The sequence below is a fragment of the Echinops telfairi genome, unplaced genomic scaffold, assembly GCF_000313985.2.
Source record: "Echinops telfairi isolate 266 unplaced genomic scaffold, ASM31398v2 ScPeMD7_7424;HRSCAF=8462, whole genome shotgun sequence".
Taxonomy (NCBI): Eukaryota; Metazoa; Chordata; class Mammalia; order Afrosoricida; family Tenrecidae; genus Echinops; species Echinops telfairi.
In genome coordinates this window covers 71478304-71497342 of record NW_022111324.1, presented here as the reverse complement: position 1 = coordinate 71497342, position 19039 = coordinate 71478304, and the positions used below count along the sequence as shown (strand labels likewise).

Genomic DNA, 19039 nt, shown 5'->3' with positions numbered 1-19039 from the left:
GAAAACCCCACAGCTTCTCCCTCCCCACCCTATCCCAGGGCCCCCACCTCCCATCCCAAAACACACACACAGAAAGGGCACTGCTCAAAAACCACCTCGGGGAACTGGAGGAGAGGAGGGAAGAGAAAGAAGGAAGAGAAAAGGGGCATGGGGGTAGGGAGGGAGGGGACTAGGGCCAGGCAGGGAAGCCAACCTGAGCAAACACAGCAGCTGGAGTGCTCCCAAACCCAACATGCAGCCATGCAGCCGTCTGGGCCCCTGGCTCCCCGTTCCTTCTGGCATTTTCTGTCTCTGTTTCACATTGTTGTTGGGCCTGGTGGACTTGCTGCAGGGGCACCCCCAGTGCCTGGATTACAGGCCCCCCTTCAAGCCCCACATGCATCTTGAGTTTTGTTCGGACTACGAGGCTTTCGGCTGCTGCGACCAGAGCAAAGATGACCACATCGCTGCCCGGTACTGGGACATCATGGACTACTTTGACCCGAAGGGCTACCAGCTGTGCAGCAGTTACATTAAAGACATCCTATGCCAGGTGGGCTTGAGTACAACCCTGATATGGGGTGGAGCGAGCCGGTTCGACCAGAGCCTTCCAACTGCGGGGGTTCAGTGGGTTGTGCATAGTATACCCTGGGCCTATAGAAGCTCACCTACTTGTTGCCTTGGCTCCCCCCGGTGGGTCTGCACAGACATGCTGAGGTGAGGGGGTGCTGAGTAGATTTCCACGGGATCCTCAAAGCTCACCCTCGGGTTTCTGCCACTTTGGGGGTTTCTCGGGCCCCAGGAGGGCTGGGAGGGATGTTCTTGGAGAGCTTGGGGCAGCTGTTGTGGCCCTCCTCGTCATGCCCCAAGTGCCCTGGGTTCCGGCCACAGTGTACACCAGTGGCTTCGACAGAGCCTGTGGAAGGAGTGGTGGCCCCTTCTGGGGCTTGTCCTGATGGAGGCCACTGGTGTGATGATGGTGACCACAGGCTCCTGGGGGCCGGGTTTTTGGGGTCGGAGGGGGAGGTAGGATTGCTCTCCCAGGCCCCTCTCTGCTCAGGATTCCAGAGCAGGCCGGAGAGAGCTGCCAGCCACGGAAGGGTGGTGATGCACAGAGGTTGTCTTTCCTGGCTCTCCAGGGGCCAGCATCCTGGAGAGGCATGAACATATGATCCCTGACACCAACTTTGGGGGTTTAGGGAACCAGGAGAGGCTGATGAAAGGGTTGCCGTGAGGAGAGAGTGCAGTAAGGGTTTGTAGGGAGCAGCAGACCCCCAAGTTCCCACCCTCCGGGGCAGTGCACAACCGCAGGGCTCTCCAGGGTGGGTAACAACAGGACATTTCCCGAGTCTCTTCTACTCTGCTATGATCTCATTGATAAAACAAAAGAAAGCCCCCATTTCCAAAGAGCTATAACCCAATGCTTGAAAACAGATTCAGACTCACAGTGACCCTGCACAGCGCTACCACTAGCTGCCACTGAGTGGATGCTGACCCATCGGGACCTCACAGGACCTTACAGGGTAGAACCGCCCCATGAGTTTCTGAGACTGTAACTAGTTACGGGAGTAGAATGTGCTGAGCTTATTCCACGGAGCTGCTGGTGGGTTGGAACTGCTGACCTTGTGTATCTACTATACCACCAGGGGTCCTACAGTGACCTTATAGGACCGGGCAAAACTGCTTCAGTTCTACTTCAACCAGAAGTTGTTAAAGGCTGTAACTCTTTAAAGAAGCACATCTTTTTCTTGCTATATGGCTGGCGGGTTTGAATCACTAGCCTTTCAGTTAGCAGCTAAGCACCTAACCAGGGCACTACCGGGGCTCATTCCCCAAAGGTACAAACCCAAACCAAACTCCTAGAGTCTATAGAGTCAATTCCTACTCATAGCAACCCTATAGGAGAGGGTTAAAGTGTCACTCTTTACGGGAGTAGAAAGCTGTCTTTCTCCTGCAGCGTGACTGTGGTTTCAAACTACCGACCTTGTGCTTAGCAGCCCAACATGTCACCACCACGCCACCAAGTATAGGGGTTAGGATTTTCACACATTTATTTTGAGGTGACATAACTCAACCTACAACATCTCTTCTTCCTGATAACCAAAAGTTCACTCTGTAATCTAAAATCAAGAAATAAGAGGAGAGAACTTTTATGTGACTGAGCTCAGCTATGTCTGAAGAATGCTGCTGGTTCCTGTGTTAATTGATTCAAGAATGGAGGTGAAGGGGCCCACCAGGGAGAGGTGTTCCTGCTCAGTCCAGGGGGTTCTGGGGCCAGTGAACCCTAATTCTCCATCGCTCCAACTACAGCCTTTAAGCCTGCCTTCCTTTTGTTCCTCACCGCGGTTGTCTCTGCCTGTCATTATTAGGAGGGGGTTGGAGTTGGTTATCTGCCCATGAGATCATATTTTCCCTTTAAAATTGTTATAGTTAACTGAGGCTCGAGTAGCAGAAACACAGTCCTCAGAGGCTTGTGTAAAGCCCAGCCATCCTTTCCTATGGCTACAATTCACATTGGTATAGCATCCAGCAGGCTGCTTTACATGCATTAAACACTTAGCAAAATAGATTTGATAAGTGACAAAATAGCTAGAGAGCCATCTCGAAGTAATACATCCCAGGTCCATTTTAAGTCCTTTGTTTTTTCGCCGTAAAACACTGCACACATAGAGAAAGGGATGGGAATGTTAAAAATGAACACTGTACATAGCCAACACGATGCCACAAATGTGAAACTTTTGCCACACTTCTTCCTATTTGTATAAAGAAATAAAATGGTAAAGACGGTATTTATAAGACAGGAAAAGATTGAGAAATGTGATGCCATATCTTTAATAAATATATCCTCATTCATTATAAAACAAAGAGCGGGTCAAGAACTGAGCTACAGCGGGGTCGTGAAAGGGAGAGCGGGTTGGTTGCTTGGTTGGTTCTCGGCTTTCATTAGCTCTTTAGGAACATTGGCTGCATAGGACCTGCGGGGTCTTGAGAAGAGAAGCGATTTATCAGAAGCTGCTAACAGAAACTTTAGAATTCTGCATCTTTTCTACACGATCATTCCATTTATGTTCCAGGAGTGCTCGCCCTATGCAGCTCACCTCTATGATGCCGAGAACCCCCAGACACCGCTCCGGAGCCTTCCTGGCCTCTGCTCCGACTACTGCTCGGCCTTCCACTCTAACTGCCACTCTGCCATCTCCCTGCTGACCGGTGAGCGTCGCCTCCAGGCGTCCCCGGGAAAGGATGGAGCCCACTTCTGTCACCTCCTCAAGCTTCCTGACAAGGACTACTGCTTCCCTAACGTCCTGAGGAACGACCATCTCAATCGCAACCTGGGCATGGTGGCCGAAGACCCACAGGGTTGCCTGCAGCTCTGCCTGACGGAGGTGGCCAATGGGCTGAGGAACCCCGTCTCCATGGTGCACGCCGGGGACGGCACCCATCGCGTCTTTGTGGCAGAGCAGGTAGGAGTGGTATGGGTCTACCTGCCTGATGGGAGCCGCCTGGGACAGCCCTTCTTGGACCTCAAGAGCCTCGTGTTGACCACTCCATGGATTGGAGATGAGAGAGGCTTCTTGGGGTTGGCTTTTCACCCTAACTTTCGCAACAACCGCAAGTTCTACATTTATTATTCCTGCTTGGGCGAGAAGAAGTTGGAAAAAATCCGGATCAGTGAGTTGAAGGTTTCTCGGGCCGATCCCAACAAAGCTAACCCCAAATCAGAAAGGTGAGACATACCCCTAAGAATCTGCGTGCTCCTATCTGTTCACTGATGCCAACCAATCCTTTGAAATAGGGGAACCTTACTGGGTTTCAGGAGCCCTCATGGTGCTGTTGGGTAAGTCTTGGACCGGGAAGTCACCAGGGCCAAGTTTCAAAGCTAGCAGCTGCTCCTCGGGAGAAAAACGAGGCTGTCTGCGCCCGAGAAAAGCTTTGGAAAGCCTATGTTGAATTTCTGTGAGTCCGCATCGCCTGGAGGGCAGCGGGCTTGTGTCTCCTCCCACCCTCCAGAGACAAGTTACTGGTGTTAAAGCCACTAGCTTATATATCGACAAAGGAGTCATTGCTGATAAGTGAGGATGACCTAAGTTAAACTCTGGGGTAAAAGTCATCATGAGGTATCGCCTTTATGTGACAGCTATTCTAATCCGTGTCGATGTATTTGTTCACGACATGAAATATCATGTTTTTGTTAGGAGCTGCCATTGAGTCAGCATCTGCGCTATGGCATCTCTGTGCACAGTGGGACCCTATCCTGCTTGGTCCTGTGTCCCGCCCATGATTGGTTAGGGATCTGACCATTGTCATCTGTAAGATTTTTATTGGCTGATCTTTGGAAATAGGTCACAAGGACTTTCTTCCTAGTTTAGCTTAGTCTGGAAGGTCTATTGAAACCTGTTCAGCATCATAACAATGCACATACGAGGTGCACTGGCTAGAAATCAAAATCAGGTCTCCCACAGAAGACAGGACTGTGGTCATGGAGCCTCCAGGAAATGAGGGTAAGTCCAAAAGGATTGCCACTAGGGTCCTAGTCATACGGGCATGGGTTTGTTTGTCAGTAAACGTGCCTCTGCGATCAGTGGTTGCCTGCAGGATATATCCTTGTCTGAAGTCTCTTTAGGACGATGTCTTCAAGAAAAAAGGTCTAATTAAAACAGTGGCTTCTGAGGGCATCAGCTGGGTCTTTTTAAATTCAAGGCAGAGAGTCAGCTCAGAAGGATATGGTAACTGTTTGGGGGATGTATCAAGGGATCATCTTGGTAGTTTTTCAAAGGAAATAGGATGATCACAGGGATTTATTATGAAGACGGTTAAGAAAGTGGATAACTACACTGGTGAGAAAAAGGCCAGGAAAGTTGTGCTGAGGAATTGCCTCGCATCATGGCAATGCATCTGTTCCTTCTTCAAGGGTAGCAAGGGCTGTCGGACAAGCATTTCTTTGGGAGATCTTAACCCATCCACCCTAAAGCCCTGATCTTGCCACTTCAGACTTTTTTTGTTCCCTAAATTCAGAGAACATTTGAAAGAACGTAATTGGAGCCCCATGAGAATGTGCAAACTGCTGTCAGACAGGGTGGAAATGGGAGAGAACACCGTCCTTCAGGGAAGGGTTCTTGCTGCCATTAGTCAGTGCTGACTCATACTGACCCCTGGTGCCTTTCCCAGATGGTAACTGTGTTAGTCTAGTACGTTAGAGAAATAAATCCACAGAAACTCATGTATAAGAGAGAGTTTTATATAAAGGTTAAGTGTGCATCAAGAAAACATCCCAACCCGGTGCTGCCCAAGCCCACAAGTCCAACATTAACCCATTAACCCATATGTCCGACACCAATCCACCAAGTCCTCCTCCATCTCACAAAACAGAGGCAATGATGCCGACTGCAGGAGGAAAGCTGAATCAGTGAGCGTGTAAGCATCTCAGCGCTGGCAGGGGTCTCCACATGGCTGCTCCAGCACCCAGGGCTGCATCAGGGTAGGTCCATGTGGCTTCTCCTTGGGGATGTCTTGCAGGAAGTCAGCCTTGCCAGCTAAAGCAGGAAACTGGCTAAGGCAGCTGCACCCTGTTCTGACCATCAGAAAGCAAGCGATCCGAGAACTAGAAAGGCGAGGCTCACCAAGCCATTTACCTCTCTGCCCTTCAATTAACCCCACATGTGTTTATCGGCCAGGTTTTCACAATTAACTACCTCAGTAACTATTTACGGGAGTAGAAAGCCCAGTCTTTCTCCTGTGGAGCTGCTGGTGGTTTTGAACTGCTGACTATGGAATTGCAGCTCAATGGGTAACCACTATACCACCAGAGCTCCATTCAGATAAAGAATAGAGAGCCAGAAACAGTACCTTCAGGAGGGTACAGACCTGGATGGAGAATATGTCAAGGACAATAGTTTCACCTTTTGATGTTGTTGTGTAATAAAGCATTTGGTCACAACTCTTTTTTATTTACTTATATACTGTTGTTGGAAGCCACTCAATCAATTCCAACTCAACGACCGCATGTGACAGTGTAGAACTTCCCATATGGCGTGCTTGGCTGTAGTCTTTTTTTTTAATTGTCTCAAAATGACCAAACTCTGGCTTTTAATTTTTGCCTGCAATCTCTATGGAAGCAGATCTCTAGGACATTCTCCCCTAGAGTCTCTGGGAGAGTTTAGACCATGAACCTTTGGTTAGAAATCTAGCACTGTTGTGGTCCAGGACTTCATATAAAGACAAACACATATATAACAAAACTCAGTGCCATCCAGCCAATTCCAGCTCATAGCAGCCTTATATAGACTTTCCAAAGCGTTATAGAAGCAGATAACCACTTATTTCATGGCGTGCAGATCTTTCAGAAGCAGGTAGCCCTCATCCTTCTTCCACGGGGCAGTGGTGGGTTTGAACCCTGGACCTTAGAGTTAGCAGTCAAATGCTTACCCTATAGCACCACCAGGGCTCCCTTATAATAGCAGCCTCTAATGAATGTGCGGCCGTTAACTCTCCGGCCAGTTACCTCATGTGTAGGAATACTCATCTTTCCAGGCACAAGGCCATAAAGCTGTGGCATCCTGGCCAGTTTAAGGACACCTAACTGACCAACCTCATACTCTCTCTACTCTCCCATCCTGCCCTTCCCTCCTCCCCTCTGCCTTATCTTTCTTTTCCTGGGTGGACAGGATTTAAAAGAACATGAAAACCAATTGACTAGGCCACTCCGAGGAAAGATGGAGAGTTCTGATAGAGCAGAGTGCGAGGCCAAGCCCCGAAGAAGGGTGGTTGTTACCATGGTGGTGTCTAAAGTTCATGGAGCCAAGTCATACAGGGGACAAGGAGTCCCCACCTACCTACAGGTCGAGCCCTGGAAACCGGAAACAGCTCTTGGCTGCCTTGGACAAATCAGGTCTGGTGTCTCAAGTGGATACTACTCCAGCTTGTGTCAAAGCCTGGTGCGTGGTTTCTTTTTCTCTTCCAGGATCATCTTGGAAATAGATGAGCCAGCTTCAAATCATAACGGTGGACAGCTCCTTTTTGGCCTGGATGGCTATCTGTACATATTCACTGGGGATGGGGGACAGGCTGGAGACCCCTTTGGCCAGTTTGGAAACGCTCAGAACAAGTAAGTAAGGTGGAGGTAGGGTCCCTGTCCTCGTGGGACAAGATTTCAGTTGAGATGGAGTCCCTCGAGTGCCAAGTCCAATTCACCTCCTGCAACATGTTGTCTCCTTTGTTGAGGCAGCGGGAGGGACATTAGGTTTTCGATCTATAAATCTCGGGTATAGATGAATGAATATTTGAACTGCTCTGTGTTACACAGAGTGCTAGGCTAAGAAGAACTCAGAATTTTCAGTGAATATGGTTGCGTGCCATCCATTCATTTTTAGCGAAGTCCTAGAGGGCTGGTATGAGTCCGATTCGACTCCATGGCAGTGAGTTTACTCTTATTTACTTTTGTTAGAGGACAAAGTAAAACGGCTCCATGTGGTTTCCCAGGCTAGCCGCTTTACAGGAGCAGATCGTACAGTGAACCACCGACCCTTTGCTTAGCAGCCAAGCGCTTACCGAAGGCTTCTTTGCATACGCTGGCAAACCTTGTTATATTGCAGGCCGCCAAATTGTGCTTTGCAGATATTTTGCTTTGAACAAAGTGAAGGCTTGCAGGACTGCCCCGTTGAGCAGGATGGTTGGGGCCGTTTGCCAATAGTGTGTGCTCGCTTCATGTCTCTGTCACATGTTCGCAATACACGTAGTATGTCCACCTTTTTCATAATGCTGTTGCACACTGAATGGACCCACTCACTGTCACTGAGTTGATAGCGAGTCTGTAGGACACAGGAGAACTGGTCTACTGGGTTTGTGAGTCTGTAAATCTCCACAGAAATAAACAGCCTCATCTTTCTCCGTCTGAGCAGCTGGCTGGTTTGAACTGCCGGCTTTGGGTTTAGCAGCCCATTTCCTAATGCAATGCATGACCAGGGCTCCTTGGTGGACTACCGTAGACTGTCAACCTAACTCTGAAATACATTGGGAAACCAGAAGGGTCTGGAACTCACTTTATTGTGATACTCACTCTATTGCTGCAATATGGGACTGAGCCCACAATAGCTGTGAGGTAAACTTACATTAGCCAGATGTTATTTGACACACCAAGATCTGATCATGCAATTCAAGTCGTGCTATTGACACTCGCTGTCTTCCAGGCACTGTACTAGATCTGGTGGACACTTGAGAGGTTTAGGTAGCAGAGGCAGCATCCATCAGAGATCTCGTGGCTTTGGTTACTCTAGATTTCCAAACTCACTGCCATCCAGTCGATTCTGACTCATAGGGACCCAACAGGACAGGGCAGAACTGTCCCTGGAGGTTTCTGAGACTGACTCTTTACAGGAGTAGAAAGCCGTGTCTTTGTCCCTTGGAGTGGCTGGTGATTTCAAACTACTGACCTTGTGGTTTGAAGGTCAGCCCCATGTGTAGCCACTGTGCTACCAGGGTTCCCGGGCTTGGTTACAGACCACGGAAAGAAATTGAAGATCCCCATAGAGTGAGTCACACACATTTTGGGGCTGCCCAGAGCATAGAAAAGTTATGTTTACACTAAACTGTAGCATATTATCTGAGTCAGTGGGTTGTCTGAGTTGATGGCAATCAGTTTGAGGGTTTCTTTGGTTTGTTTGTTGAGAATTGTATCAAGTTCAATAAAACCAAATCCAGCCCACCACCATCAAGTCATTCTGACTGATAGAGACCCTGTAAGACAGGATGGACCTGCCCCTGTGTGGTTCTGAGACTGTAACACTTTACAGGAGTAGAAAGCCTCATCTTTCTCCCTTGAAGTGGCTGATGGTTTCGAACTGCTGACCTTGTGGTTAGTAGCCTGATGTGTAACCATGACACCACCAGCGCTGGTCAGTGTGCAAAAGCATTATGAAAAAGTGTGAAGCAGTATGAGGATTCCAAAACGTGAGACAGAAACATAAAGCGTGCCCATGCTGTTGGAAAAAATGGCACCGAGAGATGCAGGGTGGCCACAGAACCTTCGGTCTGTAAAAAGGACACTGTCTGGAAGGGCAGTAATGCAGAGGACAATAAAGCGAGGTGTGCTTGGGATAGGTAATGCACAGTGGGTGCTTCCTCCATGCGAGCTGCTGTTTTAAATACTAGACTTGTGTTCAATCATGCGATTCTCATTGCCCCTGAGGTTAAGAAATTTTTATTTGCTTTGTTCCTGGATACAGACACCCCAGTCACCTAAATGTCAGTACCAGAACATCACTCAATAAGTAGTTCTAGAGCGAATGATTCTTACGGTGCACAGGTTTCACGATATGTATTTCCCCAGCAAGAACACTGAAGCACACAGGAGTAAAGTAGTGTGTGCAGGGTCTCCCACAAGTAAGTGCAGAACCAGACTTTAAACTTAGATGCTCTGGCACCGGAGCCTAACGATGCTATGTTGCTTAGATCAAGGGTAAATGACCCTCTCTCTGCCTTTGCACCCAAGAGTACTTGGGTCATATTGTTTTTAATGATAACAACACTGAGGTTAATCATGATAAAAAGCTGCTGTTTGCTGAATGCCTATTTTGTATTAGGACTTGAACTGACAACTCTAAGCACAATAACTAATTTCATACTTACATCAGCATCACACTGCAAAGCAGAGTCACTCTCCTCTGTTTATGAATGAGGAAGCCGCGACCCAGAAACCCTTGTCATTGACAGAAGCCCTCTGTTCTTAGGCTGTGGATGACGGTCGGAGCCCAACATCCATTTGCAGAGTCCCTGCATGGATAAAGCCTCTGGTGAATCCCCTCTGACCGTATTCGAGGGATGTGAATAGACTTACTATCAGAGAGTATTGTAGAATCGATTATGGCAGATGCACTTAGGTTGAAATGTATTCCTGGATCTTTCGATCTACCTTTTGACCCATTGTAAATTCAGGATAGGTAAATCTATACAGACAGTAGCTGGATTAGTAGTTTATTGAGGATATGGAGTGGATATTGGAGAGAAAGTGGGAGTCAACAATGAGAAATGTTCAAGGACTGATTGCAGTGGTGATTATTCAATCCTTTAATATGACTGAACTATGGAAGTGTATGATATGTCAATTATATGTCAATCAAACGACTAAAAAATTAATAAAGTCACTAGCTAGTAAGAAGTAAGTAAATCCGCGGTTCTTAACCTGTGGGTCATGACCTCTTTGGGCATTGAACAACCTTTCACGGGGGTCGCCCAATTCATAACAGTAGCAAAATTTCAGTTGTGAAGTAGCAACGAAAATAATTTTATGGTTAGGGGTCACCATAACATGAGGAACTGTATTAAAGGGTGGCAGCATTAGGAAAGTTGAGAACCACTGAAGTAAATAAATAAATCACAGCTTTCTGTTCTTTTATTTAGGACTACAATGCTATACAAGGACAAACACCTTTTTTGTTGTTTATGCTTAAAGGCCTTTGTTTTATTTATTTATTATCTACATTTATTATATATATATATATATATAAATCATTTTATTGAGGGCTTGTACAGCTCTTATTACAATCCATACATATATCCACTGTGTCAAGCACATTTGTACATTTGTTGTCATCATCATTTTCAAGACATGTTCTTTCTACTTGAGCCCTTGGTATCAGCTCATTTTTTCCTCTCCTTCCCTGTTCCCCCTCCCTTGTGAATCCTTGGTAATGTATAAATTATTATTTTTTCATGTCTACATATACAGATGTCTCCCTTGACCTACTTTTCTGTTGTCCATCCCCCAGGGAGGGGTTATATGTAGGTCATTGTGGTCGGTTCCCCCTTTCTTGCCCCACCTCCCCCTCCCCCTCCTGGTATGGCTATTCTCAATATTGGTCCTGAGGGGTTTATCTGTCCTGGATTCCTTGTGTTTCCAGCTCTTGTCTGTACCAATGTACATTCTCTGGTCTCGCTGGATTTGTAAGGTAGAATTGGAGTCATGATAGTCAGGGGAGGAAATATTTAAGAATTAGAGGAAAGTTGTATGTTTCATCGATGCTATAGTGGGCCCTGACTGGCTTATCTCTTCCTTGGGACCCTTCTGAAAGGGCATGTCTAATTGACTACAGATGGGCTTTGGGTCTACACTCTTCCCTCCTGATATGGTTCACACAGATATGATTTTTTGTTTTGTTTTGGGTTTTTAATGCCTGACACCTGATCCCAGGACAAAGATCTTTTAAAAAGTCAGAATATGATTTATTGAGCCCTGCTCTCTGGGCTACATTAGTAAATCCAAGATTCATTCTTGGTCACGATTCAGTCCATAAATTGGCTTCATTAGCTTCAGAATTCAAGGCTGACGGAAGATCAGCTATTGAGTTAACTCTGGGCATTCATTCAGCAAGCTGTAAGCTCGCTGACGCCATGGTGTTTGGCTAACATTGAAAATCTCAAACCATGTTAGATTCCAACTGTAGCAGTTAGCACAGCAGTGGTGATCCTATGGCCTTCCTCCATGCATTTCTGGACGTGAGCCACAGTTTCTTCGTTCATCAAGGCTGATGTTCTTCCCTCCCTTGGTTCATCTTTGAGGTCTTCCCCACCTTCACCAAAGTGCTGGATTCATCCAAACACTGTTGCTTTATGTGGGGTAACATTCCCTTAAAGTAGTTGCTAAGCTTCCATGATTTGTCCACTTGAACTCTGTTACAAATTTGTTATTAACTTTGACCTCAAATTAATTTCCACCCCCCCACCCCATGGTACAAAAGGTATTCTCTTTTTGAAGATACCTCATGGAGGCTAAGACACATGTATTGTTGGGAGATCTTGTCAGCAGCCATTTGTCAATCACAAAGAGACATATCTAAACATGTTTTGTGTAGAATAAGCCCATATATGTTCTCATAGTTCACTCAGTTATAACGAATGCCCTGCAGATTGATTTTTGTTATATTATGCTTAAGGACTCATCGTTATTCTTTATGGCTGCATAATATGCCATTGTATGGCTATACTACTTTTTGTTTATCCACTCATATGGATGAAAGGCACTTAGGTGGTTTGCATTTTTAAAAATATTGTAAATAGTGCTGTAACAAACATAGGCATGCAAAACAAAAGCATGCGTCGTATGAGATGGATCCTATGAGAACACCATTGCCGCTGCTACACTATAAATATAGACGCTGGAATTTGCACAGGGACCCTTAGGCCAGGATTACACCAAACCTCTGTACCCTAGTTCTCTTGAAGGCAAGAATGGGGAAGTCAACAGCTTAAAAAAATAAGTTATGTCTAGCATTCTGACTCACGGTGAGTCTGTGTGTCAGATACAGCTTGCTCCAAGGATATTTAATGGCTGACTTTTGGGGAAGGAGCTTGCCAGGCCTTTCTTCCCAGGCATCTCTGGGTGGACTCAAACTTTTGGTTAGCAACGAATATGTTAACCAGGGACTCCATCTTAACCGCGTATGAATGCTGACATGTGTTGTTTAACATTCGATTGAGCAATATCCAATCACATGTTAATCCATGGGCCACAACACCCAGCAGTCTGAGTGCCAGGGCCCCGGACTCTCATCTGGAGGCCAGAGCCCCGGTTCTGCCAGGTTACTTTCCAGTCTGTGGTGATGGAGACCTAGGGTCAAGTTCCCAATCCCCTCCCCGCTCAGTTCCCACAACTCGGTGGGACCTGTCCCTGCTCTCCAGCCAGTGTGGTCCTCTAGGAAAGAAAGGTATGTGCTGGGTGCCCCAGGCCTGGCTCAGGTGACCTCAGTCCCCTTGGACCTGGCTCTTCCTTCCCTGGGCTGGTTCTCTTGGCCGAGTTGGCCTTCCCTGTAGATGGCTTAGCACAGAGGTGGTGCAGCTGGGAGACAGCGTCTGCAGTGGGAATTGCCAAGGCTGTGCAAGACACACTGCCCCTGACGCAGTGCAGATAGGAGCCTCGTCACCCGGAGACCCAGGGGTTTACACAGCATCCAAATCACATAACACCCTGTTTCCTAGAAAGTATCACGAATGGTAAGTGATACTGTATTTAAAAGAAAATAAAAAATCCTCTCTCCATGGTGCCCGGAGCAGTAGCTTAGTGCTGACCCTCAGCAGGCCCTACTGGGGAGTCCCCTTGGGGTCTGTGCCTTGGCTAACCTTCTTCCTTTGTGACCTCCTTCCTTTCAGAAGCTCCCTCCTGGGAAAGGTGTTACGGATCGATGTAAACGGGGCTGGCGCAGAGGGCAAGCGATACCGAGTTCCTCCGGACAACCCCTTTGTATCCGAGTCAGGGGCACACCCCGCCGTCTATGCCTTTGGGGTCAGGAACATGTGGCGCTGTGCCGTGGACCGCGGGGACCCCATCACTCGGCGGGGCCGCGGCCGGCTCTTCTGTGGGGATGTCGGTCAGAACAGGTTTGAAGAAATCGACCTCATTGTTAAAGGCGGAAACTACGGCTGGAGAGCCAAGGAAGGGTTTGAATGTTACGACAAAAAGCTGTGCCACAATGCCTCGTTGGGTGAGTACGAAGCTCTTGGAGAAGCGAGTGGGCTGTGGGAGGAAAGGAGGAGAATCCGAGAGACTGCCCACGGCCCAGATTTGTTGCTGGTGTTCAAGTGGGTCCCAGACCCCATGTGACCTGCCCATCGGACTACTGGCTGGCTTTGGAAGAAGATTGCCAACCGGTTCTTCTTAGCCTTCGTCTAGAAATTCTATGGAGATCTGTTTAGTAGCATAGGACCTTGTACGGTGGCTGTCGTTAAGGTGCATTGAGCAGGAATTGAACCTGGGTCCTCCTGAATGACCAATGCCTCATGGCAGGTTCTTGAAAGAGTTCCTTAACTGAGGTCTATGGGCCGGTGCTTCTCAGAGTGTGGCCCCTGAATTACCTCTGGGGGTGCTTGTTAAAAAGTAGATTCCTGCGCACATCCTCAGACCTGCTGGGCTTGATTCTTGGGTGGACTGAGAACAGAGGAAGGATTTAGGAATAGTTTAATACCTTACCCATGTATTTAGGCAAGGTGTTTTAAGAGCTACTTCCGAGGAAAAACTAGTGGCTCTGTGTTTGAGGGCGCCCTGGGGGAGTAGTGAGTTACACACTGGGCTGCCCGCCCTAGGTCGGCGGTATGGCAATCACTAGCAGGAGAAAGACGAAGCTAATTGTGTCCCCAAAGATTGACAGCCTTAGAAACAGGGACGATTCCACTCTGTGCTAGAGGGTTGCTGTGAGTCAAAATCAGCTTGATGGCAGGGAGTTTGGTTTTTGAGAGTTTAGCTTATCACCATGATTTAGCCTTTTTCTGGATTCTAAGCGACAAACCACAAAATAAAACTCAACTATGGACACAAACATACCAAGGACCATGAAGATAGTATAGGGCTGGAGCATGCTTCCTTTTGTTATACGAGAAGGCTTCAAAACGGTCATGGGAAAATGACATGATCTTTGCATTCCACCTGACATGAACTTCTACGACCCGACCCTGGTGATGGGTTGCCTCAAGTTACACTGACACTTCTACAGCTGGCAGCAACCAAGTTACAAAGCAGGGATCCAGACCCCCACTCTTTTCCTGAGCCTCACATCGGAGTAGCCAACGTATCAACCTTAGAGAAAAACTTAGGTAGGTGGATTTCCAGGTCACTGCCTCATTAGAGAGCCCTGGGGTGCAGAGGGCTACCAGTGGAAATGTCAGTAATTTGAACCCACCAGTTGCCCCATGAGAGAAAGATGAGACTGTTTCAGTAAAGATTTATAGCCTGTAGGGTGGTTCTCTTCTGTCCCATAGGGTAAGGTGACCAGACGTCCCGCTTTTGGCGGGACAGTCCCGATTTTTAACAATTTTTCCCCGCATCCCGCGGCATTTTAAAAAAATCCTGATTTTTGGAAAGAAGGTACGACAAGCTAGGGTATACGGTTTTTGGCTGCCATATGGCTATTTCGCCAGGATATGAGTTTTATTAATGGTGTCCCTCTTTTGTCCCGCTTTACCAATGTTAAAATCTGGTCACCTTACGATAGGGGCACTATGAGTTGGATTCTTTTGGGATTTGGCCCCCCAGATGGGAGAAAATTTGTTATTCTCCTCCGCCTACAGATGGCAGTCAAATGGGAGCTCACAAAACCAATGGCTAGTCTGCTGGGTACAATAACCTTGGTTGCCTGTTCTACTGAAGACCAAGAGCTAAGGTACCTCCAGTGGATCAGGTACCAGGCACCTGTACTCAACAGCCCCTTTCTTCCTTCTTGACACTCTCACTTTTGACCATGACTGTCACTCTCTTTCTTTGCGCCCTGACAGATGACATCCTGCCGATCTACGCATATGACCATATGGTGGGGAAGTCGGTCACTGGAGGATATGTCTATCGTGGGTGTGAATCCCCAAACCTCAGTGGCCTCTACATATTCGGAGACTTCATGAGTGGGTATGGAAGGGTTGATGCCTCCCTTCTCTTTGATTGTTTTAATGTTCTTATTGAAGTCTAACTTATGTATGAAGGAACTTCGAAAACTTTGTGGAAAAATTCCATTATCTTTTAGTTTCATTTTCCCGTGAACTTTTGTAGTGAATGAAACATAAATTATTAAAACAAACCTTTTTATGGTGAATTAGGTGAATGTTTACAGAACAAGATCATCAGTTTTATATTCAAAAATTCATACACATGTTGTTTTAACTCACAGTGCTGGCCCCTCATGCTGCCCCTACTTACTCCCACGTCTTCCACCCTGTTTCTGGTTTCCATTCCTCCTTGTGTGCTAACCCTCCAAATGCTGCCCTGGGGTGAATGCTACCTCTTTGACTTTAAATAGTTGATTATTCTCATAAGAGAGTAAGTTAAGTTCCAGATCTGAAGGGGGACTAATAGTGCTAGTCTTGGTGTGTGCGCGCGCGCGCGCGTAGTAAGCCTGGTCTCTTTTATAATTTTGAGTTCTGTTCAAAATTCTTAAAGGCAGCGATGGATAGTGTTGTAAATAAACACAATAGTATTGTCACAAACCTTATTAAGACACAGAACAGTTCTCCTACTCTAGAATGTTCCTTCTTGCTTATTTCCTGTCAACACCATCACCTCTCTCTCTCTCTTTCACACCCCACCCCACACACAGACATACACACACACCCCAGCAAGAGTTAACCACCATTGATCTCTTTCATCACTGATTGCTTTGGCTTCTGGGAGTTTGTACAGTATAAAATCACACAGTATATACTTTTGTGTGTGTGTGTACCTGTTTTTTGTTTTTGTTTTCATTCAGTAAATGTCTATGAAATTCATCAATGATTGTATCTATCAGTAGTTTGTCTTTCTATTGCTTTGTAGTATTTTACTGTATCCATACACTACAACATTAATTTTTTTCTCCTGTTGATAGAGATGACTACTGTCTCCAGTTTGAGGATGTTGTAAATAAAGTGTTATAATTTTTCATAGATTTCAATGTATATGTCTTGTATATTTCATCATTTAATTTTTTTTTTAGATGAGGTTGTGAAAAATGTTTTGATAAATGTCATATTCTGGTTATTCACCATTACTTTATAGAATATTGAGATTAAGTGCTTGGGGCTGAAAAGTAGGCAGTCAGAAACCACCAGCTATTCCTGCACGCACGCACACACACACACACACACACACACACACACACACACTCACACACGCACACTCACACACACACACAGAGAGGATTGGCAACTTAGCTGAACTCACTGGTTCTAGGTGCTTTTTGTTGATTCTGTTTGATTTTAATGTAGAACATAGTTTTGCCTATGAATATAGGTAATTTTATTTTTTAATTGGGATCCCTTGATTATTTATTTTATTGCTATATGTTCAAATTTAAACCTTCAGTACAGTTTTGAATAGCAGTGGGGGAAAGAAAGCAATAGCTATGATATAAAATTGTGCTTTGAATGTGCCTTTTGTAAAATTGAGAAAGTTTCTTTCTATGGTTTGCTGAAGGTTTGTATTAGGTATGGATGTTGATTTTTTTCTCAAATGATTTTTATGCAGCTATTGAAATAATTGTGGGGAAAAAAGAAATAATTGTGTAGCTTTTTCCTTTTCAATTGTTAATATGGTGAATTACACTATGCTTTTTCCACTGTTAAAGCAATGTCACATTCCTGGGATAAGCACCACTCATTGGAGTATTATGTATCATTCTTTATATAGGCTGCTGGATTCCATGTGCTAACATTATAGGAAAGTATCTCTCATCTTCAGCTATCTTGAAGAGTTTGGGTAAAACTGGTATTATATCTTCTTAGATGATTCTTCCTTATAAGTGAAGCCACTTGGGGCTGGAGTTTTCTTTGTAGAAGTATGTTTGCAGAGTCAACTACCTTAAGAGATAAAGACAATTCCGTTCATCTGTCCTTGGGTCTCTCCCTGCTTAAGCTTTAGTAGTCTGAGTCTTTCAAGGGATTGAGCCATTTCACCTCAGTTCAGTTGTCAAATGTATTGGTATAAATTTGCTCATTATGTTCCTTTATTATCTTCTTACTACCTGTAAAAGCCATATTGATGTGAAATATCGCATCCCAGAGCCTGGTAATTTGTGCCTTCTCACACTCTCTCTCACTTTTGCTTAGTTTAAATCTTGTTTATAATAAACTTTATAAATCTCAAAGAAGCAGCTTTTGGTTTTAATGATTTTTTTTCGAACTGCATTTTTATTCTCCATCCCAGCCCCGCCCTGTTTTATATGGCATTGATCTGTGCTCTGCTCTTTATTGTTTCTTTCCTTCTACTTGCTGTGGATAGATTTGCTCTTCTGTCACTCATTCACTCACTCACCTACTCAAAGAAGAATGCATGCATTTGAATTGTGAGGTTGGTGAAGGATATCGCTAGGACTGTGGACTTCCAAAAGAACAAACACATCTGTCTTGGAAAGAGACCAGAGAAAGCTTCTTCGCAGTAAGGATGGTGAGCCTTCATCCCATGCACTTTGGGTATATAATCAGGAGAGGCCAGTCTCAGGTGAAGAACATAATGTAAAGTGCAGGGTCAGAGGGAAAGGGGAAGACCTTCAAGGAGATGGACTGACACCGTGGCTGCACCAATGGGTTCAAATCTCACAATGATTGTTGAACTTGGGCCACTTTGAGATGAAACCTGACAACATTGTTAGGTTCAGTCCACACAAATATTATGTATCCTTGATGAATTAATTGCTTTATCATTTTGAAATGAGCTTCTAATATTTTTTTTAGCAATAGTCTTTGCTTTGGAGTCTACTTAGTATAATGTTATTATAGCCATGCTAAGTTTTGATTAGTGTTGGTATGGTATATTTTTCTCCACTCTCAGTTTTGACTTGTTTGTGCTTCTTATACTTAAAGTGTGCTTCTTGTAGGCAGAACATAGTCGTCTTGTTTTTATCGCTAGCCCACATATTCTGTGCTTTTTAACTGAGATTTTGAGTATATTGAATACGATGACTGACATTTTTGTTGTATGTTACCTGGGGGAGATCCTCACTCACAATGACCCATATGCGCAGAGAAGGGGTTCAAGGCTTTGCCCTCTGGAAGCAGCTCTCTCGGTCTTTCTTCCAATGCACCTTTAGTGGTTAGTAGTTGAGTGCTTACCTATGTGTGCCACCCTGGCACTCCTGATTATTGATAACAAACAAACAAACAAACAAACAAACCCAAACTCACTGCCATTGATCAAGTAGATTCCAACTCATGGTGTCCCTATAAGGAGGGGGTAGAACTGCCCTTCTGGGTCTCTGAGACTGTCTTTCTCCTGAGAAGTGACTGGTAGTTTTAAACTGCTGATCTTGTGGGTCACAGCCCAAGATTGTAACCACTACACCACCAGGGCTCCTGTGATTATTGATTCAATTTAATTTAAAACCAGGAGCTAGAAAAGGCAAGAAAAGAGAATCTTTACTAGAGTTCCTGGAGGGAGAACAACCATACTAGTATCCTTTATTTTATTTTTTTAATAGGCTTTCCTTTTTTTATTGTCGTTGTTTTTTTTATTATCATTTTATTAGGGGCTTATACAACTCTTATCACAATCCATACACACATCAATTGTGTAAAGCACATTTGTACATTCATTGCCCTCATCATTCTCTAAACATTT

General features: G+C 45.5%; 1 protein-coding gene across 1 annotated transcript in view; it reads left to right on the top strand.

Annotated features, from left to right (window-relative positions):
* Positions 1–232: 232 nt before the first annotated feature.
* HHIPL2 (HHIP like 2) overlaps positions 233–19039 on the top strand; it is a 35701-nt gene continuing 16894 nt past the window's right edge. Inside the window, exons 1-5 of the mRNA XM_004700155.1 lie at positions 233–532; positions 3054–3706; positions 6941–7084; positions 13120–13451; positions 15235–15361. Coding sequence (XP_004700212.1) covers positions 233–532; positions 3054–3706; positions 6941–7084; positions 13120–13451; positions 15235–15361 — 1556 coding nt within the window. The remainder of the gene's footprint in view (positions 533–3053; positions 3707–6940; positions 7085–13119; positions 13452–15234; positions 15362–19039) is intronic.